This window comes from Scleropages formosus, chromosome 16 (assembly GCF_900964775.1).
Source record: "Scleropages formosus chromosome 16, fSclFor1.1, whole genome shotgun sequence".
Taxonomy (NCBI): domain Eukaryota; kingdom Metazoa; phylum Chordata; class Actinopteri; order Osteoglossiformes; family Osteoglossidae; genus Scleropages; species Scleropages formosus.
Genome location: NC_041821.1, coordinates 13,444,739 through 13,471,541, shown reverse-complemented (window position 1 = coordinate 13,471,541; position 26,803 = coordinate 13,444,739). Strand labels below are relative to the sequence as shown.

The following is a 26,803-nucleotide window of genomic DNA, read 5'->3' as shown; positions in this document are numbered from 1 at the left end:
AGAAATATGTCTCACATTTATTTTAACACAGACAAAATGTTTTGGACATCTTCCTGCATTTGTGGTTCAGTTCATCACGGAATATTCAGGAAACAAAGCACTCGCAATCCCGGTCTCTGAAGGGGGTGTATGGTGAGTATGCCTTGTAGTGTATCCTGTTGCATGGGGGGTGGGGGGACAGCAGGTCTCCCTTATTCACTTTGCTGTCACTCACAATCAGGAGCCAATCAGGGCAACAAAGATTTCATCAGACAGTTACTCTTGCAAAATGTGATTAGGCTGCGTGGAAACTGTGTCAATCATAACATTAAGCTGCTGAGTGTGTCATAGATCTGAAAAAAAAAATGGAGAAGAAGACAGAAGCACACTTTTTCTTCATTATTTTTTGCCACTTCAGGGTCTAAAATGGTGTCAGTAATTTCACTGAATACTGTTGTCTGGCCAGCTAACAGTAGCACAGATTCTTTTATAACGTGCACTGCTTTTATTACCAAGAAATAGCCTTGTACTATACAAACATATTAGCAATGCTGTGTTTCTTATTTCGTATTGACTTTATATAAGTATGAAGAAGGATAAGTAAGTATCTCAGTTCTTGCTGGATTCAGAAAATTGCAAAATGTTAATGGACTGTACCTTCAAAGTGGTAAGTGCCTTGTTGACATCTTTAAGATATAATAATAATAATAATAATAATAATAATAAGAAGAAGAAGAAGAAGAAGAAGAAGAAGAAGAAGGAAGAAAAGTAAAGAGAATAAAAAAAGTGGGTCAACAATGAAAGAAAAGAAAATTAATTAAAAGCTGAATAGCTAATCTATACGTATCGACCTTAATGCGTACACACGCACACACATAAATATAATATAGATAGATAGATAGATAGATAGATAGATAGATAGATAGATATGAAATAAGTGGTATATACAGTATATTACAGAAAAACCCAGGAGTATAGATGTCCTGAACAGTCACAGCACATCCTGCCCAGAATTCCACCAAGTGGCCCTCCTGTGCTCCTGAAGAGCCCATGTGATTAGAGAATTTGAGCATTTGGCATCTGTTGTTCATTCCCTCAGTGCCATGAGGTAGCCTCTATTGCACACGCTTGTATGGTAATAATGGTGCCCAACAGAGATGCTGGGCTCAAATTATAATAGTTCCTTATAGCATTTGTGGTCTTCCCCATTACTGCACTCTAAATATTTGTTATTATTGCTGTGTGGAAGCAGTAAGTACCATGAGACTTGAGGGTTCCTGCTGCTGCAACCTCGAGCCAGGAGCCTAAATGGCCCCGGTAAAATATGAAACTCTCTTTGAATAGTAGTAGCGGCAAATCAATGAAATACTTTTAATAATAACACTGTCATGGCTATAGATCATTCATTCACTGAATGTGTCAAATAGGAAGTCAGGTGTTGAACACACGCCAGCATGAGGCTTTTCACCAAGTGCGTTTTGCCAGTTTTGTCAGTTTTTATGTTTACATAAACAGATATTCACCTGTACCACACAAAGGTTACTCACCCACCTGGTTTTCTGGCACCTAAAATCGTTGCAGATCCATTAGAGAAGAGAGTAGGTTGTGTTAAACAGACTGTGGTGTGCTGACACCAGAGTGCATATTAGCAGAGCATTAAGCAGTATAATTTTATGACCAGAGACAGTACAAGCGTATCATGTCACCAGTGACACTTCTGTGTAGCGATTAAAATAAATTAGGTGAGGGGGGGGAATAAAAAAGAAAAAAAACATTTCCACTTGTATGCTTCAGGCTCCGAGAGGTGATTTTTTTTCCCCCCTCTACGTGCAAGACCTGTAGTCTCCAAAAAGCTGCCTTTAAACAGAGGGCATAAACAGCGGCAAGCAGCACAGCTGCGCTGGCTTGTGTCGGCACTCCAGTTTGGCAAGCAGAGGCAAGGGAGCTGGGTACGGGTAATCGTGCATCAACACGGAATGAATAAACATCAGTCAGCGGAGTCATCCAGCACTTGCCTTTTGTTTTACAGCACTCACTAAGCCATGTGTGAGGTGAACTCATAGCATTCAAGTGCATTAATCATTAAATGCGCTGAGGAGATGGTCCGCAGCAGCCAGGGAAGGGGTACCAGTTTAGAAGAGAAATATAGTTACCCATTTAAAAATTATTCAGAATTAAATTACATGTATTTCCACGCGGTGGTAGCTGATGTGGTAGCAGATGTCGTACCTTTGGTCAGGGAACTTACCTTAAATTGCTCCAGAAAAAGTACCACACTGTGTAAATGGGTAAATAATTGTATGGAGCTTAACATCGTAAGTCGCTTTTGACAAAAGTGGCAGCTAAGTGAGTAAATGTGCTTTATTCAGCATTATCTTGAAAGACATACTTATCAAGGGGGTTTGGCTGTGCAGCAGGTTCAGCTGGTGCTTGCGGTGTGGTGGGTCTGGGGTTCGAGCCCTGCTTGGGGTGCCTTGCGATGGGCTGGTGTCCTGTTCTGGGTGTGTCCCCTCCCCCCTTGGCCCTGCGCCCTGTGTTGCCGGGTTAGGCTCTGGCTCACCACGACCCCGTTGGGACAAGCGGTTGTTGACGTTAATTGCACATTCATTAATTCAAAAATGCCAGAGGTATTATGGGAACTGTTTTCATATGCATTCATAGACCCTGAATATGAGAATTTGCTTTTCCAAGTTTATTAAATTTTTATCTTAATTTTGATTTACAAACTACATTCACATGACTCTCCATGCACCCTGAAAAAAATGTAATTGAAAAACCAGGCAATTTTCTTTTTTTTATCTTTTTGGTGGAATGACCAGTTGCAAACCTAAAAACATTTCATTGTATTTTAGACCTTTCGTGGCGATGTTTGCTTGTTTTCATCTTCTTTTTTTTTTTTTTAATTCTTTCTGCCTGCCGGAACAATTCAAGTACCTCATTCAATGACATAAGGCAGGCCTATATTCTAGACAGATCAGAGGATCGATATGGATGCAGTAAACACAATCAAGTCTCTGCCCTTTCACTAGGCGCATGATCGAGTCCACCAAGTCGGAGGTTCTTTATGCCGGAGTTGGCAGTCAGTAAAGCAGCAAATTTTATCTAATTCTCCAAGACATCAATTACCAGCAGCAGAACACGTTATTCACTTCCTGATGTTATAATTTCCCTGCCATGTAAATTACTGGCTAATTTAAAATTTTCACTGCCAGAACAATATTCCACTTTGAAGAGAAATGCACTTATATTGAACAGTTTTCAATTACTCTGTGTGAGGTTAAATTAGACACATCGATCCAGGGTGGGAACATAAGGCATAATCAAATATGAAAAAGCATTCTGAATGTTTATTGTCTTCAGCATCTAAGGCCAGCTGTGGAGTAGAGGTGATGACCTGGGTGGGACACAAGCCAAAATCTGCAGAGTTTTGTCAATAAAAAGCAAACTTTCATTAACAACATCAAACAAAAACGGTCCGTTCATCGTGGAACATAATCTATGAACATAGAACATAATTCATGGTAGAACATCATGTAAAAATATAATGCATGAAAAATATGTATTGTATTTTTGCGGTGGAAAAGTACACACAAATCTTGAGATGTTTTCATTTCATATGGGTTATACGTCTTAGCTTTGACGCCACTGAATAGACCCAGGTGCACTCAGTCATCTTTAAAATTCCAGCATGTAATGAATGGGGTCTCTATGTGTAAGGTTAAAGGGGTTCACATAATTTCATAAAGTGGAACATGCCTACTTAATGTGCTGTATTTGAGTAATTTATTCAAAGCAAAGGTACAGTATTACTTTTTATTATTATTGAGCTTTCAAAATATCTTTAGGGGTAAGTTGTGGAGCAGCTGTCTTAGATCAGTCGAAATCTCAGTTTACAGGAGCCCAGGTGTAGAGTTTATTAGAATTCTCGTGAGTTTCCAGTGAAGTCTGGATCCAAAGAAAAGCAGACACAGACAACCAAAGGAAACACGAAGATACTTTTGGGGACAGGATGGATCTGGGCGAGAAGACTAGAAGGACAAAACACTGGCACTGAGAAGAGTTTTTCAAATTCTGCAATGAAGCGTACGCTTTGATGAGGTTCTGCCATCGGGGGTTCCGATGATGGTGGTCCCTTTATCTATGCCCTGATGATGACTAACCAGTGAAGGTGCATCTCTTGGTGCTTTCATCAGGACCTGGTCAGCCTCCTGAGGGTGTGACAGCAACATCGATCACGAAGGGTATAAAGCCTTTCAAAGCATTGATAATTATTAATAACAGGTGGTCATTAGATCAGTGAAGTATACATTTCCACTCTATGTACATAGCATAGAAAATGTTTAAAAAATGAATAGAAAGGAAGGGGGGGGGGAGGGGGGGGGACTGGCCCAAGGATGAAATGGCTGGGATGGTGACTTTCTCACTAATGGCTCCACAAATCTGCCCTCCAGGTATTAAAGAACTCGATACTAACACAGCATCATATTATGCATTGCTCTTCATCGGGAGGGAAGATTTTTCTAATACAAGGAGCTAAATGCAGACAAATCCTTGAGGGAAAACCTGCTTAAGTCTGCAAATGACATAAGAATGATGTGGAGATTTACCTTGCTGATCCTTGCATATGAGCGGATTGAAGTACGGATGAGGCTTGAAAAGAAAGGAAGGATGTTGAGGTGCAATGTATGTGTGTGTGTGTGTGTGCTGGGGGGGAGCCCTGGACTTGTCAGGAATGCCATCTGTTAGGAATGCCAACAGAAGGCAAAGCGAGGAGAGAGAACATGAGAATGATGAGGAGCGCTCCTCGATAAATTGGTGTCTGGGTGACAGTATCTTTCAAAGAAGCACATTCTCATCTTTTCTAACTGTTCAGGGTTGTTTACATGGACACCTACCAATGGCACACACTTCTGTACATCAGGTCCACAAGCCCCCGCGCAGACACACACACACACACACACACACACAAATATATGCATGCACCCAAATTCCCACACTCAGAAATTGGTCAACGCTCCAGTAATTACACAAGTCAAACATCAGCGGAACAGGTAAAGATATTCAGCTGAAATTTCTAGTGATATTGTCTGTTAGTTACAGCTACTGATGGGCAACGTTCACCCGCAGCGAGGAGGATGCTCTGGCGTTGTTTATAGAATGTACATCATGTCCTCTCCTTGTTTGTCAAAACACACGGGGATATTATTTTTCATTTGATTTAAAATGCATAGACCTGGGATCCAGATCAATGCGTAAATGTACAAATTCCGCTGGGGAATGCACCGGAACCTCAGCTCAGTCATGCATGAACATTTATGTTATACCCAGTAAGTACATTTTAAGTTACCTGCATTTGAAATGCATAATGCTAACAAGAGCAAGGGATGGCATTTTTTACAGGGTATAAAATGACACGTAATCTTTTGCTCTAGTGACATTCTGCCAACAGATAATCACAAGGATCTCCCCGGTGCCAGTAAATAAGCCCAGGATACCTGCTCTGCTGTCATCCCAGAGACTGTAAAATTTCTACTCCGATCCTCTCCAAACCTGAACATGTATATTTAAAAGGACTGACAAGCAGATGTCAGATTATGTAGGATTCTAAATTGTTGAAACTAAGAAGTGACGTTTTGTTGTTAGCTTCAAGGCCACTTTATGTGAGGCTGAAACAATGTTTGAACCTGTGATTCAGTGTCTCACATAACCACAGTGCTTCCCATCACTAGCGCCGAACATCACTCTGGCCTTGGAGCTGCCACTTTCCCAGCTTATACAACACTTGCTGGCATTTTTAGTGCTCATCCTGACAAGAGTCAAGGTGTTGGGGTTTAATAGATTAAAAAAGACAGCAAATAATAAAACCCTGCTGCTTAATAAAGCCCTAACCCTAATTCAGAGCAAGAAAAGCATCTAGGCTTGATTGCATTGTATTTGTGCTGCACTGGTAGGTTTTGCTAAGCTCCCATTAGATTTCACCCTGGGAGACCTTCCGGAACCCTAGTAATTGGACACAGATTTGAGCATCTATTAGACCAGTTTGAGTACATTTTGTTAGTATGTTATGTTGCACAATTTATCATTCATACACTGAGTTCACCCCTCCTCAAAGGCTAATATGGCACAAATATTGTCTTTATGTGTTTTTTCATTTTATTATTAAAAACAATTGCTGGAAGGCTGGGTCAACATGTCTGTTCTGGAAGTGCTAAAAAGAGACTTATGATCTCCTGGTCTGCCTCTGTTCAGCGTGAAGGCTGCGGGGACAGAAGCGACCACATCCAATCTGTCAGCCAGGCCGAGCATCCCACCACAGGTGACCGGGGAGAGTCAGGGCAGCTCAGCGTGCACCTGAGTCGCTCTCCTCTACACATTTGTTTGCATGCAACACCATCCTCAGATTGGAAGTGCGGCTACATTTGGAAGAGCTGCCAAGGGAGCGGTACAATTTAGGCAGCACAAATAGGCCATACTGCCCATGTCTGAGTCTGGAGCTCTGCTGCTTGTTTAGAGGCACAATCACAAATCAAGATTAGGATCTTAAACCTGTTTTCTCTCTAAGTTTTAAATTCTTGAAACCTGCCAGAATGGCAACAGTATTGAAGACTTGCTGGTCAATATTACTTTCTCTGAAATCGCATGCTGTCATATCTGCCCCTTGCAGTTCGCAGCAGCGGTCCGTAGAGGGCGCTGTAACACGCGCTACCATAACTTCAAATAAAACTTTCCACTTTCAACACAACGCGCACTGCATCTTAAATAATAGCACCGTTTTAGAAGAGAAAAAGAGACATGACATTAAATTAAAACTGGAGCTACTTTTTTTTGCAGTTTTAATAGGTTCAATCTATAAAACCTCACTGCGCAAAGTAAAAATAACAGCCAGGAGTTATTTTCCATATGTCATATTTTGCATTTATAAATTCATACTTAACTGTTTTTTTTTTCATGACCTTCTCTGCAAGATTGTATTGTGTCTTCTCGCCAAAGGAGTCTTTTTTTTCCCTCATGGTCCTCAATGGTCCATTTTTATTATGATCAGCAGGGGGAGTCTGTTGAGAATTGCTTTCCCTTCCAATTAAAAGGCTGAAAAAACACAATATGTCGCAACTGCTTGTGTATATTTTTTTACCAGACGCACCCAAACCTTCAACCTGTGAGATGTTGTTTAGTGTGGGAGCTGAGGGGTGGCACAGTGGTGCAGCAGGTAATGTTGGCACCTCACAGCCCTTAGACTCTTCAGAAGTAGATTCAACTCCAGTTTAGCTTGCATGCAGTTTGCATGTTCTCTCCGTCTCTGTGTGGGTTGTCTTCCAGCTCTCGGCTTTCCTCTCACAGTCCAAGTACACGTTTTAGGTTAATTGGTGACTCTAAATTGCCCGTTGTGTGTTTGTGTCCGTCCATCTGTCTATTTGCGAGGCTACTTTTCGATGGACAGGGATCCCATCCAAGGCATACCTTACCTCGTGATCCCGGGGTAGTCTCTCAACTGCAACTACTCTGATAAGGACAAACAGTTAATGAAAGTGAATAAGTATTAGAGATGATGCACATCCATCTGATAAACCCCAAGTAATATTTCAAGCCTGCAACAGACAATTCAACAGATAGCATAGGCTACACGAAAAATGACCAAACACAGCTTTAATCTCACTCTTCAGTAGGTTAAGAATTTATCACAGAGAAATACTTCTGGACATTGACTTGCTCACAGATAGCCCTCTCCCCAGCAACAGTATAATCTGAAAACCCCAAAAACAGTGGGAAGAACAACAATGAAGGCACACTTCAACTGGCATAGCTCAACGGTTTATTGGATTTTTTTTACCATTCCTTCACAAATCATTACAAATAACTGTGCCCATTAAATATTCACTTACACAAGTATAACAAAGCTATTTACATTTTTAAGACACATTGTCAAAATGCTGAATTTTTAAATTTTTTTTACAACATGCATTCAAAATATAAAAATAGACTTCTCAATTATTTATATCACATATATAAATATAAAAATGTATAAATGTATTTTTAAAATACAAAGATAAATACACTCACATTGTGTACACTGTGTACCGAACAACAAAATACAACATATGTAATAATAACCAGCATTACAGACATTTACATTATAAATGCAACTGAGTTGGACTTCTGCAGCTTTTTCTTCACTCCCATTAATATGGGAAAGAAAAACAGTAGAAGGGTCTGTCCCCATTTCTAGCTCTGCCGGACATCCTGTAAAAGTTTGTTAATCTCGGCCACCAGCTCGCTGGCGTCCATGAGTTCGTGCCGGCTGTCACTGCGACTACCCTGCAGGTGGCTGAGGACATTGTCAAACTCGTCCTCCTCGTAGTTCTCTGGGATCTCCTCCATGGCCGGCAGCCATTTGAGGGGGGCCTGCGCACCCATGTGATTGGCCTGGGCCGGCCCGATGCAGCTGCCCGGGTTCTGGAAGTGAGTGTTGGCCGCCCAGGCTGCCACCCCCTGCGGGTACGTGGATGGCTTGCCCGGGAGGTGTCCCTTCCGGCGCTCTAGGGAGCTGGCCCGCTCTGTCTCATCGCACTCTGTGTACGAGTCTGGCGAGGGCGGCAATAGGCGCTGGAAGACGCTGCTCATCTCGGAGAGCAGGGAGGCACCACATGCGTCTCCACCAGCTGCTTCTTCGTCACCTGCCTCATGCTCCTTTCCGAATGTAGAGAAGCTTTTTTTGCGGTCGCCGGACTCCGTCGACGGTTGGTCTTCCTCCGCGCAGGGCTGCTGGGGGTCCTCCCCAGGAATGAACATATTGTTCCTGTAGTCAGAGGAGGCCGGGGAAGGCAGGGGGGGCATCCAGCACTGGTCCGAGTGGCCCAGCAGCCGGCATTCCTCTGTGCACAGCTTCATCGCTGGAGCAGCAACATGAAGATGAACACAGTTTAAGACTTTGGGGACGTTACTGTGAATTTTACACAGTTCATACTTGACAGCAACAATGTGTCCCTTACAGTGACTGAATATATCTTAGAATGAGTAACACATGGGTTTGACACTGTTAAAATCCTGTCTGGCTCTAAAATAAGATATACACATATGTCAGTATACACACATCCTGTCACTGTAAGAGCCTTCAGAAAAATCAAGGTGGTCAAAATAAACATGTAACATCATTAAGAGTCATTAATGAATCTGAAGGACAAAGTGATCTGTTTTACACGGATGATTCAAAAATATTTTTAAAAATCTGAATATTGTGGCACCAAACTCATTAAACGGTTCTAATGTCTGCTCAGAATCAGGGACGTTTTCCATCACTAAAGTACATAAATTGCAGAAACTTATTTCCCTCCACTTTGCCTTCAAGGGATATTTTAAAGGTCAGTGAGCATATATCTGAAAAAGAGAATAAGATCCTGAAACATTCAAAGCTGCAATTAAGCTCAGGAATTTCTTCCCATGTGCTTGAAGTCCTTCAGAAAAGATTAGCACAGTTCATTTACAAGTTGCATTTCAAGCGGTGGGTTCTAATTTAAAACCACATCCATATCTAGTGCTGGATATAATTATATTTAAGACGAAGCATTTCCATCTGAAAGCTGATTATTCTGACTCTTCCCATAATCATCCAATTTACTGATATGCACTCTTACAGTATAGCCTAGCTTTGAGTTTATGCCTCAGAAGGGGGATACAATGGTGTGGAGGACCTTCACAATGTAAGTGCTCTGCTACGTTTAGGCTTTGAAAAGATTTGGGAGAATGCAGGAGTCGATTTAGTTGTGGTGCATGTGAGACCAAGCTCTACCTGGATGGAGTCTGTGGGGCCCATCTGTGAGGAAGAGGTCACTAAAGCCCTCTCCTAGGAGCCTGTCAATGGGGGACTCCCTTCCCAAATCATAGTCACTGTCTCCTGCCTCACTGTCCCCCCGGCCGCTGTCCTTCAGGCTGAATTTATCCATATCTTGAAGGGCATACCTGAAGATGAGACACACGGGCACATACAAGATCTCGTGAGGCTCCGTAGCATCTTCCAAAGATGGGTCATTAAATGGGGATTAACTCTGAATTAATGGTAACATCTGGCATGGCAAGGGGCAGCATCATTCTAAGCATGCAGCAGAGAGCTGTAGAGGCACCAAGCAGGAACTACAAGAGCTCTTACAGTGTTCCCCCCATGAAGAATGACTAGACATAAGAGACATGAATTTTGAACACTGTCATGAAAGTTCTGCCAATCATTTTAAAAATAAAAGCATGCCAAAGCACCCCTTCGAATGAATAGGATGGACAACAACACCAAGGAAATTTGCACTGAGCAAAACAGTCATACAAATTGTCCCTTTTTTGTCTGTAATGGTGCTGAAAACAAAAGAAATATGACACCGTGAAATGTACATATTTATATAATAAACAACGCACAAAGTAAGCAAGTTGTTCTTTCGGGATAGAGCGTAGCTAGTTATCCAACATGAGAATACAAGCTGTCTACAGACGCTCCAGCTCTAGGCTCTCGAATGCTTCATTACATTTTTGAAAAAGTTCACGTTTTCTTAACATGTTACCTGTAGCTCCTTGAGTATTTATTTCCACGGAAACTTGGTCTTGGCTGGTACTGGCCCTGATGGAGCATGGACAGAAGCTGTGAGACTTGCTATATCAAAAATAAATAAATAAAAATGAATACTAATGACCAGAGACAACACACAAATAAATGACTGAACATGACATGAATGGACATGACTACACATGACAAAATGAGAAACTAACCGATGAGTAAAGAAACATACATGTATTCAGAAGATGCATTTTCAGGCGTGTTATATACCGCATGCATTGACAAAAACTAAAACATTCAATGTAGTTTTGCTCAGGCTGTGGACAATACATTCTTTTCTTTTTGGAGAAAGGAGTTTGTAAAAAGTCTTCATTGTGCGGATCAGGAGTGAGGGCCAGTAAATGCTATCAAGTGACAATATTTGTTATGCACTGGTATGAAAACTTTGTCAATCTGTCCCAACTGTCTTTCGGGGGTTTTCTTACCTCTACGGGTGGCGTGGCATGAGCCAGTTCCAGAGAAAAGTTCTCGGGAATATGATTGGAAGATATGGTCGCCAGGCTGTTTAGTGATTGCCGGCTGTGGTGGCTCTGCCTGCTGCCCATGTGACCCCTCTCCATTGCAGGTGAGGACGATGGCGACCTGTGGTGAGCCCTGATGGGCAGTGTGCCATTCACTGTTGGCACCAGGGTGATGTCCCCCTTGTGAATCTGCCTGGATGGTTTCTTGGGGTGATTCTGGTATGTGGATTCTGCCACCCTGCAGTTGTAAGAGTGTGTGTCCTTCTTTTCTTTGTTGCACCTGGTGGCAAACATCACCATGATGACCAGGAGGACAGCACAGATAGCCCCCAAGGATATGATGATGATCATGGAGACATCAAGGGGGGGTTGACTGCTGTTTGAGAGAGGAGGTGCAAGGTGGCTGTCCATGTTTTCATACAGAGTGCATTTCAGAACTGCCTTTGCACTTAGCCTAGTGACTCCTTTGTCCTGAACCATGACCACCAGCTCAAGATGCTCGTGGAGCACCTCCTCCATGCTGATATTGGCACGTATTTCGCACTTCCTCGGGTCCATGGTGAAGTAGCCTGCTTCGTTTCCAGCGACGATGGAGCACGTCAGCTCCGCATTGACCCCTGAATCCCTGTCAGTTGCTCTGATGACAGTGATCAAGTGACCCACCTCAGCATACTTAGAGATAGGCACATCAGCTGTGTAGTTCAGCAGCTGAGGAACAACAATCACTGGAGGATTGTCATTTTCGTCCAAGATGGTGAGCACCACAGTTGTGTTGCTAACCAGGTGGATATCACCAGAATCCCGTGCTTGCACAACAAAAGTGATTCTGCTGACATCTTCATGGTCAAAACTTCTGAGGGCATAGATTGCACCATTTGAGGGATCAATGGTGACATAAGTTAAGATGTGCTTGCCATCAACAAAGCCTTCCAAAATGGAGTAGGAGATCTGACCGTTTGTGTCCAGGTCTGGGTCGCTGGCCACCACTGACGTCAGATACGCTCCCGGAACGTTGTTTTCAGACTTAAATATTTCATATCTGCTTTTTTCAAAACGTGGCGGATTGTCATTTTCATCCAGAACTTGCACTGTGAAGTGTTTGATGGTGGAAAGACTTGGCTTGCCTTTGTCCTCTGCTATCACTGTTAGACTGTACTCAGACCGCCTTTCTCTGTCTAATGAAACATTGGTTAATATCATATAGTTCTTTTCGTAAGTCTTCTGCAGTTTGAAATGTCCGTGACCATGAAGCCTGCACACAACTTCACCGTTTAAACCAGAGTCCATATCTTCAACCCTAACCAGAGCTACAAATGTGTCCACAGGGGCTGACTCGGATATATAGGCCACCTCTTCTTTTCCTGGGGTCATTAAGTTAATACTGATTTCAGGTTTGTTATCATTAACATCGACCACTTTGATGATGATCTTGCAGTGTGCTGGCATGGAATTGGGTCCGAGGTCTTGAGCCTGCACGTCAATTTCATAAGAAACAGTGTTTTCAAAATCCACTTGTTTAATAAGGGTGAGCTGACCGTTTTCTGGGTTTATCTTAAATGTCTCCTGAATTTTTGGAGAGACATGGCTACTAAAAGAATAGACAATTTTGCCGTTAGTGCCCTCATCGGGATCAGTGGCGTTGAGATCGATGAGGAGGGAGCCTGGAGGAGCGCTCTCCTGCAGATGGATGACATAGGACTGCTCTTCAAACACCGGGCTGTTGTCATTGGAGTCTGAGATGGTGATTTTAAGCAAAGTTGAGCCCGATCTAGGCGGCACCCCTCTGTCCGAGGCCGTCAGCTGAAGTTCATAGCTGGACTGCACCTCCCTGTCCAACTCCCTCACAACAACAAGCTCTGCGTACTTGGCCCCGTCGGTCCGAGTTCGGATGTCAATTTTAAAGAAGTTATTCGGGGTTAGGGAATAGGTGTGCAGCGAGTTCTCCCCGACGTCTGGGTCCGCAGCGCTGTCCAGAGGGATGCGAATGCCCACCGCGGCACTTTCGGAGATCTCGATGGGGATGATGGAGCGCGAGAACTGCGGCGAATTGTCGTTAATGTCCAGCACCTCCACTTCAACGTGGAAGAGCTGCAGATGTTCCGTCGGTAGGGTGATCACGTCGAACTGGATGGAGCAGTTGAGGTTCTTCTCGCACAGCTTCTCGCGGTCAATTTTGGAGCCGATGCTGATCTCTCCGTCCTGCTCGCGCACGGACAAGAAGGGCGTGCTGCCCCTCTGCATGGCTCGGAAGCGCAGGGACACCGAACTTGGCAGTTTGGGTAGAACATCGGCCACGTCCTCCTTCAGCCTCGCGATCACCGTGCCCACTTTCTGCTCTTCGTACACTTTGTAATTGATCGTCTTCGCGGAGACGCGCTGCGTGGTTAAAGCGAGCACCAAAACAAGTATCCTTAAGGCGATGCGCCCAAACTCGCCTCCATGCCGCGAATTCATGACGGATATTATTATTGACTCGATGCGTAGAAGTAATTCCTCGGGAAAGAAAAAAAAAAGAAATAAAAAAGAAAAAGGAAGGAAAAGAAAACGCTGCGATCTGCCCGCTGGAATCCGTGCGCAAAGTTCCTTCCTCGCAATTCAGCTCCAGTGCATTTTTTTTCCAGTGGGGTAGAGGGTTGGCAGAAAAAGAGAGCGAGAGAGAGCGAGAGAGAGAGAGAGAAAGAGAGAGAGAGAAAGTGTTTCCGCAAGAATTCCTCTATCTGAAAAAAAACCATTCGGTGGAGATTTAAGTTGATCCGCAGCGTCCGTCCACTTTTTCCGTGCGTCCGCGGTGCGCGATGCCTCCGGTCCCGCCGCAGCCCGAGCGAGCGTCCCAAAGAGCCGAGCCCCGCTACGAACTGCGCCTCTTCTTCATGGCAGCGCGAGCGCTTCCCCAAATGAAGCTCAGCTCCTCGAGCCCCTGGGTGACCACTCAAAACAGAGCCGCTTTTGATTGATTCACAAAGATGGGCTCGAACAAACCCCGCCTTTCGGAGGGCACTTTCCAGAGCGTGCCGCAACAAAAGAGGAGACAGGCAAATAACTCGAGACAAACTTTTCTGCCGCCTGCTCTCCTGATTATGCACAACAAGTATATCGGTTTGACAAGCACACATTTCTCCAAAAAGACAGACGAGCCTACGTGTTCATGGATGTTCAAGGAAATGAACATCATGTATCTGATAAACATGTAACTTAAAATAAAGTGCGTTATTATTATTATTATTATTATTATTATTATTATTATTACAGTACATGTGGCAGCTGCATCAAAACTAGTAGCAGTCATAGAGATTATAGTAATTGTTTTTTGCACTAGTAGTAGAAATACTGAAGTTATAATAAAATTTACTGCACTACTTTCAGCACAGGGGATACAGTGGCACAGTGGGTTGGACCAGGTCCTGTTCTTCAGGGGGTCTGGGGTTCAAGTCCCACTTGGGGGGCCTTGTGACCATCCTGGGTGTGTCCCCTCCCCCTCCAGCCTTACACCCTGGGTTGGGCTCTGGCTCCCTGTGACCCCGTATGGGACAAGCGGTTCAGACACTGTGTACTTGTAGCACTAATAATAGGAGCAGCAGCAGTATTAGTCATAGTGGTGGCAGTAACTTGTTTTTGCACTCGTAGTAGTAGTATTTCCCCAGAATTCACTTACACTACTTCTGGACAACTGATTAGTTAAATCCCTCAGGAATACAGTTTCACTGACTCATAGAGGGAATCAGTCAAGATGCACTGAAACAAACGCGCTTCATGTTCTCGCTCAGTTCATTCGTTTTGTTTCCTTCCTGCTTTTCTTTGTAAGATGAATCATCTGCATTGCCACCCCCAGTACAGTGACATCCCTCTGGCTCCCTGTGTCCACCGCCTATTGCTGCGGGTCCAAATTCTCACATGCACTTCTTGGGCTGCGTGTCTCTTCCCTCTGTGCACAGAGCCCTGTGGCTGGTCATGGTTTAGATAATCCTTTCTAATGAATGTGTATCATACTGAGTCACGCTGAAGAACATTATGCCCACGTGAATAATACTGTTTTACAGCATTAGGGCTTTCGGATTCCTGATCCACAAATTAGCATCCAGGCGAGTTTAAAAGCAAACACGAGCAACTGGGATTTAGGAATCCCATGGCCATCTGGCAATCCGTCCCAGCCATTATTACAGTTCAAGTCTGTGTGCTGGACCCCCTTTCAGGAGAGACAGGGAATTGGTGACTATGACTGAGGGCCAGTTTTACACCTAGTTGTATTAAACTGGTTCACATCATGCATCTTCATCTATCATAGGAAAAATACTGCAAGGATTTTCTAAACCAAACCACTACTCTCTCTTTATAATTTACTGATTAATCAATTTTTAATGTTAGCTCTGATTTCATTGTGAAGAAAAAAAGAATGAAAATTAGATAAAGAGCATTGTGGCCTGCTTCTACATTATTTAAACGATGCAGGCTGCAGCAGCACTTCAGTTAGTTAATGTGACAACTGTTAGCTCGTGTCTACTACATTTTAAAAAAATAAACAAAAAATCTTTCAAAAAAGGTCCGACAGTATGTCATTTATATATCGTAACAATGGTCACACGGGTAAGCGCTTGTGACTTTGTCTAATCTCCTTTTTACATCTTGAGAATGCAAGTGTAAAAAACAGAAAGTCCAGAGTGTGCATCAGTAAACCTCTCCCATCCAATCCCTTCCCCCTTCCCTCTTCCCTCTTCCCTCTTCCCCCCTCCCTCACGCTCCCACACACTTTCGGACACGCCAGGCTCCAGGCACACAAAGAAAGTGCAACGTGCAGCTACATATGTTAAAATTCAAATCTAAATTGGCCCGACACTCCAGGCACGTGAACACAGATTCACTCAGAAAAGAGGCAAAGAAACTGCGCAGTCTGCATTTATCTGGGTATCAAATACCCATGCTGGAGACCTCCGAACTTCCATAAGTTCAAAAAAATAGGAAATACAGTGAAACTGTTGCACACTACACTATCTATCTATCTATCTATCTATCTATCTATCTATCTATCTATCTATCTATCTTTTTTTGGAAAACACAATGTGTCCTTCCTGCACCAGCAAACTTTGAAAAGCCATGAGTCTGGAGACATCACTGGTCAGACTTAACTAAGATAGATAAGGGCCAGTGCCTCTCTTCCTCCAAATTTTGTTTAAAAAAGGAACTGAGCACAAACAAAGCAGTAATGTAATTATTTCTGTGGGGACTGGGTGTTAATCACATTTACAAGCCAAAGACCTTGAACTCCTCTTGGATTTAAACAAATTTGGCAAAGTCTGGATTATCACACCGCATCGCTCGGGAAAATACATTAATGAGGAGTTTTAGAAGTTCCGGGAGCAGATGCACACTTAATATGTTTAGGTACGCTCCTCAACAAAAGGACACAGGGAACGTCTGGTTCACAGATTTAACAGAATTGTGGTGCTATGGAATCTTATTGGCATGGGGAAGGGTCTCGAGCAGCAGGTGCAGTGGGAAAAAAAGACATTGAAACAGCATTCCAATAAAAATCCATGAAAATGCATTTAGTCAATTTTTTTCCACACATGATATGAAAATATTGGTACTTGCAAACTGTCGTGTGCACAAGCACACTTGGAAAGTGTTGAAAATGTGTGTAATTAAAATATTGTCAGCACTTAATACTGGGAAGGCGATAGAACTGGTTGGCAGAAGAGATCATCATTTTAAAATCCTATTAAAATATCCATTTAACAATTTAATAGCATATATAGCTGAAGGAATACAACCTCATTTCAAACAGTTCTCACATAGCACTTCCCCACAAGTCATCTGACCCTCTATCAAAAATATTTCTTTGCTTACACGTCTTATTTTGGATACTCAGAATGTTGCATTTAATCAGAGGCTGTAGTTTTCCTATTTACTGATGCTGTTATATAGTAGTTTCCCTTTTTTATAACAACAGCTCAGCAGGTGAAACATAACAGAGACGACATGCACACACACACACACACACACACACACAGAAGTCTTGTTCATGAACCTCATTGTTGGGGCTCGTGTTGTAAAGGCACGCGAGCATCTGCTGCATCATCTGCCTTATTAGCATTCATTCAATTAGCTCCTGTGGATGTCGGGGCTCCGCACAGCCATTCAGCTGTAATTCAGGCCCCTCGGAGTCTCCAACAATGCTCATTGTTATTCATCCACACACCAACTTTCACTACTTTCAGTTACAACAGTACTTTACTGCTTCATAACACGTGCAGGACCCCAGCATCCCAAATAAGAAATCTGTTAGTACTTTTTCATTGACTTTCACCCATGTTAACAGAACATGACTTGTTACCACCATGACCAGGTGTAATATTTAGCCATTATGAACTTATTGTCATTTTAAACTGCAGAAATACTATTAATTAAAGCCCACTATTACTACTACTACTACTACTACTAATAATAATAATAATAATAATAATAATAATAATAATAATAATCACAAGAAGAAGAAGAAGAAGACCGAATATCTCACCTTGATGTATTAATTTGTTCCATGTATAGAGAACATCCTGTTTTGTTATGTCTTCCATCGAGGTCCAACTCTTTCATCTTTTTCTCCTTTCTGTGGGTTACAACGGTTTTTTCCCCTTTTGCACATAAGATTACTGCTTAAAAGAAAAAAAAAAACCCATCAGAAGACCAACTGAATATGAAGTACTTTGCAGATACGTTTCTGATTTATGCCTTCCAGATATCCATAAAGTTCTAACAAAGATAACTCGCAACTTTGTTTAGTGTATATAAATACTTTGTATGCTTCGTTGTGGTTAATTTATTATAGATTTCCTGTGGAACCTGCACATTTTCTGTGTAAAGAAAACAAAGAAGGTGAATATTTATAATGTAATCAATATAGTCAAAAATTTAGACACTGAAACGAAAGAGAAACTTATCAGATGAGTGTGGTTATGTTACTCAGCTCACCAATTTTTGCAAAAGAATGACTCGATGAAACGAGCAAAATATCGTTGATTCACCATTGAACGCATCCTTTTGACATCTTCTGACTTTTAATTTGAATGCCTCCAGCACAAATAACTGAATCTCATGTTGGAGCATACTTTTATTCAGAGACATTGTAGACATGAAGTCAATCTTTGTTCATACAAAGAAAATTGTACAAAGAGAGGAAGACAAGATGATGAAATGAAGATATCAGAACATTCACTGGGAGGAACACCCCATCTCTTGCACGTCTAGCATATGCTAGAGTGCCATTTGATAACTTTCTTTTTTCCTAAAGTACAGCGTCTTCCTCCCATGTCCCTATTATAGAGCTGGGGCTATCATGTGTCTCTACTTGACCTGCATATTAATAACTGATACTTTTATTCTCATCCAAAACATAGATAAAAACCTCCAACAGGTGTAAAGCAAAGAAACACGACCACTGTCCCATACTAAGTTTCACACAGTTCATATTTAAAGATAATATTGTTCTTAACATATAACCTCTTTTATTGGAGCAAAAATCCATCAAACAAAAATGGATAATACTGTATTGGCTAGACTGTCTATAATCTAATGACTATATCAAACTTAGAAACAAACCACATTCGTATTTTCATTATTTTTACTGCTACGATTATTGTTATTGAATGTAAATTTACCTACTTAAAAAGTAATGTACTGAAACAATTTTAAAGTAAAACCCAAAAGTAGTTAGTCAGCTATGATTCTCAGGGGGCAATTTATGTTGTCAGTATACCTGCCTGCAGTTAGAATAAAGTGCTCTTTCAAATGAATGCTTTAGATAATGGTGGTTTCTTCAAACTCTCATTTTCATGTTCTGCTTCAGTGAATAAGCAGTCAAAGGCTAAATTAAGTCCCAGCATGCCCCACAACACCATGCACAATGCACAAAGGGGCTTTTTACTCTCGTTTAAAGTTACCCCACTTGTGGCACAACTGCACACCCCATGAAAAATATCTGCTTTTAAACTAAGCTGTTTTTCCATTAGGTCTAGTATGTGTTTCCAGTCAAGGAACTTCACAGCTTTTGATGGTGCTTCTTGGTGTAAGCAAGCTATTGCACGAGTTACAGCCCAAAGGAGTTCATTGATATCTCCCAGAGTCTCCAGATTTCATGACTTATATGTGACACTACTGACCATGAAAGATATGGTCATTAGAATACATAAGTGACTTCTTGTGTGTGAGTGTGCATGTTCTTGCCCATGCATGTGTCCGTTAGAGAATGCTTATTTGTTTGTTAGGTAATTGCTTAACATTTAAAGACAATTACAGTATACACTGAAAGAAATTACTTGCATCGTTGCATTGCATACCCTTAGATTCCTGTGCACTTCAATTACTCAGAAAGATTCTATCAGCAGGAAATGGCAGTACCAGAGTTTTTCACCATTTTTCATGTATAAAACATCTGTCTCCTGCAGGGTAATAAAAAGAACTTGGTCATAATCTTGGATTAGCATATTTTAAGTAATTACACATTTCCTGTCCATTTGAACTCATTTTAACAACCTCCTAGACTACAGCATGTTTCCCTACTCATAATCTTACAGGTTGTCTGGTGAACTTAAAATATAAAAGGCATGGTTTATCAGATTGCCGAAATATAAATGTAAGTAAAGCTTCTCTAAATATTAAAGGATATATTGAAAGCTAACCAGTTATAATCCATCATCACTAAAATGTTAAACTTGTGGATACACACACACATCTTCAGAACCGCCTGTCCCTTACGGGGTCACGGGGAACCAGAGCCTACCCGGCAACACAGGGCGTAAGGCCGGAGGGGGAAGGGGACACACCCAGGACGGGACGCCAGTCCGTCACAAGGCACCCCAAGCGGGACTCGAACCCCAGACCCACCGGAGAGCAGGACTGCGGTCCAACCCACTGCGCCACCGCACCCCACCAACTTGTGGAGAAATATTCATAAATATTTTACTTTTCCTTGTTCATATCCATATGCATGGAAGACATCCTGCTAAAGAAGAACTGAAATTTTGAGCCACTATATATTACTGGAGCTGCCCTGCTAGGCTGCTTGTTTAAAATGAATATTTCAAAAATCATTACTAATTGTTTAACAAATTGATTATTAAATAAAGAGCTTTAAAAATAGTTAAGCATTTGCTCTCAGCTGCATTTCATTATACTTAATATCAAGAAAACATTGGTATTCTGAAAACTGATGTCAAAAAAAAATATATGAAATTCTGACCCACAGAAATGCATTAGTGTTCAGTTCTTAACCATGCCACATGTCCATTCCGGGCCAGCTTCTGACATCCATTAGCCCCAGTCCCCTACATCCCAGCCCCTCCCAGCCCAGCAAGAGCTAAGTGGCACTTTGTCCATGCAGATGCCATCGGGCGAGCGCCACTGCATCATTGTTAACGTGAGGCTGGCGTGTATGGTAATGAACGGCTCAGGCCCTGACACACGTCGTGACCTGGGTGATGACTGGGTCTTTGTGAGACCCCCACCCCCACGTGTGAACCCCCCCGACCTCCTCCGTACTTCAGTAACAATGGCACACACACTCGAGCTGCAAACAGGGGCACAGAAGGCGTGAGTCGGAGTTTGGGGGAGTAAAGGGGCCTTTGCCTTGTTAGCATGCCGGTCTGCTGAAGGCATAATAGTTATAATAATGAATCCCAAACAAAACCTGCGATGTTCATACTTAAACAGTACATTTCTTTACAAAGTTGCACAGCACAAGTAACCCACCTTCATCTAGCTGGCTGAGCCCACAGTGATGTTAAGATTTGGACGTGCAGTCTTGAAAAAAGAGGTCATACGGATGCAAGATTTCAAAATAAATTTTCATAAAAATAATTATGCTAAGTGTATTTGTTGGCTCTTAGTGTGCACCCATAGGCAGATCATACAGGTAGAACATGAAAAACATAAGTATTGACATTAACGCAATCTCAGTCTTGTCTGGGCTCTTCTGACTCAGCAGAATGTATAAATTTCAACAGCAACACTGTAATGAGTGTTACTGTATTAACTGCACAGAACGTATGTGCTTATTCCATATTTGCATTACTCATGTACTTTGCCTGCAATTTAATGCATTCAATTTACGTATGCTCTACAAGTAACCATAAGGAACAAAAAAAAATTACAGCTTGAAAAAGTTGAAAAAATAAAGTGTCAGGCACAGTAAAAGGCAAAGTATTCTCTCCTGCTGGGAGATTAACCGAGTAAGATGAGGTTTGGAGCTGCTTCTAATTGTATCCCAATGTAAGTCTTTCAATTCTCAGGTGTCTAATTTATCCACTGCAGAGTTGAAAACAAGAGTGCTTTTTAATTATCTTCATAACAAGAGAGATTACTGAATGATTAGTCTTTCTTAATTTCTCTAAAAAGTGTTCACATTGCACTTTCAGCAGCAGTTTCCCTTCCTGCTGTGTTGTATATATGCATCTGTCTGGGTTCAAAGTGCCTTTAGTGAGAATTAAGGTACATCAGACTTTTCAAGATGAAAAGGTGATTGGAGGCAATTAAAAATAACGAACATTAACTGCGAGATTGTTTAAATAGCTCATAGGTCATTTCATGTGAAATATAAGGTATTATTTGGACATGGATGGCCCTGAAAGTCAGTGAGGGTAGCAGTTCTCCAAAATTAATGTTCTCGTCTGCGGAGAAGTAGGGCTTAAAACATATTCATGTTTTCGGCTGCTTAAAAAAAAAAAGAAAAACAACAACAGACAGTTCCTCCATTTCCTTATGCGATATAATGTTAATGATTGGAATTTCAGATGTATGCTCAGAAGGTTGCAAGTTCAAGTTTAAAAGTCAACCAGAAATGACAGGAATGGAGTTCATTATTTCTATAGCAGCTAGGATGACAGTGGCTGGCAGGACTCCCTGTTGCTCCTAATTGCGATGCAGTCCTAGTTTGTTGTTAACCAAAAGCAATCATTTACATGGTTTCTGGAACTGGATTCTTTCTGTGACTGTTTGAATTTCTCCAAAGAAATAAATAAATATTGATAGGAATTAACGGAACATTCGTTAAAGGATCATTATTTAAACTGTACGCTAACCATGAGGAGTGGAGGGCAAGGCGAGTTTGGCCGGTGCCGGCTGGGTGGCGAGTCTGGGATTCGAGCCCTGCTTGGGGTTCCTTGCAGTGGACTCGTGCCCCCCCCCCTCGGCCTTGCACCCTGTGTTTCCAGGATAGGCTCCGGCTCATCACGACCCTGCTAGGGACAAGTAGCTGGTTGGCTTATTTTTGATTGAGCTAAACCTGCAATACAGAACAACAGCATGCCTTTATTTGTGAGCATATCTACACTGACTGAGGTAGGTCAAGAGAGACTTGTCTTCAGCCCTGTCACGAGTGATCTGACCACTGTCCTACATCTTGCAGCTCAGCTTTGTATGCCTGGCCTCCTTCCCTCTTTGATGCACCACTGGAATAAGTTTAATGTGATGGGGATAATTTAAGGTTAATGTTAATGTTTTACCAAAGAAACAGAATCTCGCTAAACTGAGGGAACCTAGTACTTTTATCTCTAAAGCTTTAAACCAATGGAATATTCTTATTACAAGATAAATGTCTTTAAATCCCAAAGAAAGTGACACTTAACCTGGATGCAAAGTGTGAATAAAACATGCATTTTCTCCAGAATTGCAACTTTACCTAAATTACATTAGATAAAAAGCTCAGTGGCTGGCTGGGCTTTTTACGAAGTGTGACTCTTAGTGATTGCATGGTAAAATCCCTCTTTCTATGATGAGAACAGATCTCTCCCCCAGCTAAGGCATTCTGCAGTGGTAGTGAAAGGACCCTGCCTGCAAAACATCTGCTTTTGTTTCAGGAAAAAAAAAATAAAAAACCCTCAAAATTTTCACAAGCATCAAAAAATCTGACTAATGGAAGAAGAGATTTCACACATACTTTAGTGTTCACATCCAGAAATTTACAGCATTTTACACACATGAACACACACAATTTTATAGTATATTACGGCAATCAGATTAATTACCATCCCTCACACTTTTCCTTATTTGTTCTTTTCATGTGGTCCCATTTGAAGTTGTTTTCAAATCATTTACAATTTCTATCTGTGATCGATTATTCTTAATATTTCTAATTTTCCACATGGGTCAAATTGCAGGGTTGACTTAATTGGTGCCATTGTTTATAATGAAAAAAATCTTTGCTAGCCTTTCAAGTCCTCCTTCATAATCGCTTCTAGAGCTGTTATGGCATTTTTTGCAGACTTTGAATTTCTTTTCAGTCCAATTGGCACACCAATCAGGCAACGCGTGTTTGTCATTATAAATGCTATGCACTACATTTGGCCTTTGTTGTGGACCTTCCCTCAGTGTTTCAAGGGGGACAGCGAGACATCATGGGGAGAGGGCAGGCTGTCAGCCCTGGTCAGTGTAAGGCATAACATTTCAGACCTCCCCCTCTCTGTCAGCAAAAATAAATCAATTTCATCTGCTGTGACTACTGTTCCCCCACACACACATGCCACACCCACCTATTCTCAGGGTTTTTTTTTTTGCTTCTATTGATGGCCCCAGTCACTGGCTAGCCATATGGCAGCTGGGAGGGAAGGCGGGGGTGATATGGGGTTTCACCTCCTCACAATGGAGGCTGCACCGCCAGTGATGTCCATGAATGTATACGGATACACAGGCGGATAAAAGAACCTGTAGACCCATCAGCATTGACTTTGTGAGGGTGGGGTGGGGGTGTGATGATCCACATGACATCAGGACTGGGAGGGGGTTGTGGTGGCAGAGTTGTAGCAGCCTGGCTCTTTGCTGGATGCCCCCTCCCACCAAGCCCTCCTAAGTCCCCCTTCTGCCTCTGCTGTCAATAGAAACAATAAGACGTTACTGTGAAAGAAGAGTCAAAGCTCACTCTCCAGGGTCACTCTCCATACGGAGGGGAGTCATTGTCCGCTTTGCACCAATGCTTTTCTCTACATACTGCCATGTTTTGGCCACCGCTAACTCCTGTCCTACACAGTTGCTGTGTACTGAATATTTACACAAACCACTGAGATTTTTCTGCATTCAAGTTGAACAGATGCCTGAAATATGAATTTCTCTCTTTTTTGTCTCTATTTCTTCTATGGTTTAATAATTACCTCAGTTGTTCCAGCTGGCATAGTGGTTAGCGATGCTGCCATTGCCTCAAAAAACTCAGGTTTGAAACCCACTTCCTGCTGTAATACCCTGAAGCAAGATAGTTTATTCTGAATTGCTCCAGTAAAAAAATGACCCACCATATCCATGAGTAAATACCATTGCATATAGCATTGTAACTTGCTTCGTAGTGAAGTGTTGGCTAAATAATTGCGAAAGTAATGTGATGTTAAAACATTTTCTGAGGATGTTGGTCATTTTGGTTTCGCGTATGACTTGTGAATGTTAAGGACAAAACATAAGAAATTGTAGCATGATACCACAACTGATTGGCAGTTCATTCTTTTGCTCTGTGTAACTGCACTTACTATTTATATTTCTGCTGTAAATAACTGACAAGAATTTTGAATATCTGTGTTCTCTTTCCCCAAAGAGTCAGCACCGCGATTGGTTGGGGGTGGAAAAAAAAAAAAAAACAAACATATTATGCAGGGAAGAACAGCTTGCCTCCTGCAGTGGTGTACCCCTCTATCCAGGATGTGCATTGTTACACAGTAAGACCATCCCAGCTCAGCTCTACCAGCTGCTCACATTATTCAAAGCAGTTTAGTAACCTATTGGGTAATAACAGTTGATTCTGCACTGACAAATCCTAATATTTTCAGAACTATTTACCTTACATTTATTTATCTGTTACTTTTCTCCAAAGGAACTTACAGTGTTAAGCTGGTTATGGGGTTTTACCCATTTGGAGATCCAGGTAATTATTCCCTGGAGGAAACCTTTGAGTGCAATGCAGAAACTCTCACCATTATACCACCTGCTGTCCCATACATACAGTATATTCCTGGTCCAGTTCATGCAATCAAAATAGAAACTGAAGTAGTAAGAGAGATGAAGTAGAAATCCCTACTGTTAGGGAATGATAGTTGTGATACCATGAAAGCAACACTATGTGTGACATACTGAAAATTTATGGAGACTTTAGATAATGCGTTGCAACAACTGCTATAAAAGAATAGTGTAAGAGTAGGGAAGGGTCCGCTTTGGGGTTCAGTGTACTTGCGGGAAATTCAGTAAGATTGAAAAAAGCCAGCTGAAGACTACCTAAGTCTTTACAGAATCTGTACCTCATGCATATGTGACAAAACTTTTCGCATTTGGTTCATGAATAAATAACATGAGGGAAGATTTTTCCAGTACAAATACTTCCACTTTCCTGTCCAACTTTTCATAAAGCATAGGACCATTAAGTGGAGATCAGGCAGAGGGTCAAATTGTTGCTTCCTGTGCTAGCCTTTGAGACCTCCTGTGCACCTCTGTCTTTCTTCATATTAAAGTGTACCAACATCTGCTGAAGTGGAAAAAAAAATCCAATGAAGTGCAGGAATTTCTTTGTAAGAGTGTAGTAGATTCTTAGTGTCTCGGAGGATGGCGGGGGCAGGGGGGAGACATAAGCTCAAGCATTTCCAATGGAAACTGTTGAAATCGAACACTGCCAGGCTTTGTGAGGTAGCCTCCCTCTCCGTCGAAACGGGCGGTCTGACTTTCGGAAAACAGAACTTGCGGACAGTAAGACCAGACAATGGGGCCATTCAGCCACCCCTCCCCACTCCAAACCCACATCTGTTTATATGGCCTCTGTCCACTCACCACTGCCAATGCCTTCTCTCTTTTATCTTGGCCTGGCCACACCGAAAACATTCAAAGCCGGGGACTTCCGCGGGCACAGCATCCAAACTTAGAATACGTTTTCAAGGAAACAAAACATCATGGGACTATGTAAAGGACATTGTTGGTCATTTGGTATTGCATCTCTTTAATTTAACACACTGTGTGGGCTGCTCAGATACTACATGTAGAGGAAGAGTACATAATCTGACACTTTAACAACAATTGTGGACCGCTCTGCTTTAACCCTTTGTGCCACATTTTCATTTAGGCCAAGAGATTCAGAGCTCTTTCCAAATTTGCTTCTCTCACCTTTAGAATACACACACACACACATTTTCAGAACCGCTTGTCCCATACGGGGTCACGGGGAACCGGAGCCTACCCAGCAACACAGGGCGTAAGGCTGGAGAGAGGGAGGGGACACACCCAGGACGGGACGCCAGTCCGTCGCAAGGCACCCCAAGCGGGACTCGAACCCCAGACCCACCAGAGAGCAGGACCCGGTCCAACCCACTGCGCCACTGCGCCCCCCTACCTTTAGAATATTTAGTTTTAATCCAAAGATACTTATATAGATGTATTCATGGGACTGATTATTTTGCTGAAAAACTTTCAGTGATGCTCAATAATTCTGCATCATAAATTCTATTGTCAGCTACCCATGTTACGTGTTCTGGCAAAAATGGTGGTATTCAAAAAAACTGACAGTATTTCAATAATTGTCTGTATCTAAATCCCTTTCTTGTGGAATGTACTTTTGAATATCTTGAGTTATTTGAATATATATACATTTTTTAAATATTTCATAAACTAGCTGTGATAGTATGTGTGGACTGGCTCGAGGAAGACAAAGACTATGTGTCATGTTTAAATAAATGAATGATAAAAAAAATCACAGTGTGTCTCATAGCCTCTCACACAACTCCCTGGTGCAATTTTCAAATGCAGTCTCAGTTTATCACATTGG

General features: G+C 42.1%; 1 protein-coding gene across 2 annotated transcripts; it reads right to left on the bottom strand.

The window, feature by feature from the left end:
• Positions 1 to 8,040: 8,040 nt before the first annotated feature.
• LOC108925680 (protocadherin-18-like) lies at positions 8,041 to 13,964 on the bottom strand. Of its 2 annotated transcripts, none has more exons than XM_018737832.2 (4): positions 10,999 to 13,964; positions 10,521 to 10,609; positions 9,764 to 9,933; positions 8,041 to 8,867 (listed from the first exon to the last, which is right to left on the bottom strand). In XM_018737832.2, exons 1-4 carry the CDS (start codon positions 13,486 to 13,488, stop codon positions 8,200 to 8,202), a joined length of 3,417 nt encoding a protein of 1,138 aa, XP_018593348.2. In that variant the 5' UTR covers positions 13,489 to 13,964; the 3' UTR covers positions 8,041 to 8,199. The 2 variants fall into 2 exon arrangements, with proteins under 2 accessions (XP_018593348.2, XP_018593349.2); XM_018737833.2 differs by having other exon boundaries at positions 10,521 to 10,576.
• Positions 13,965 to 26,803: the final 12,839 nt, after the last annotated feature.

What these genes read in the sequence shown, in the direction of transcription:
- LOC108925680 (XM_018737832.2), bottom strand. Translation starts at nt 13,488, where the DNA reads ATGAATTCGCGGCATGGAGGCGAGTTTGGGCGCATCGCCTTAAGGATA. An exon ending in ATGCCACGCCACCCGTAGAG is followed by an intron (nt 10,610 to 10,998) that starts GTAAGAAAACCC and finishes TTTTTGATATAG; the next exon opens with CAAGTCTCACAGCTTCTGTC. An exon ending in GCCCCACAGACTCCATCCAG is followed by an intron (nt 8,868 to 9,763) that starts GTAGAGCTTGGT and finishes TTGCTGCTCCAG; the next exon opens with CGATGAAGCTGTGCACAGAG.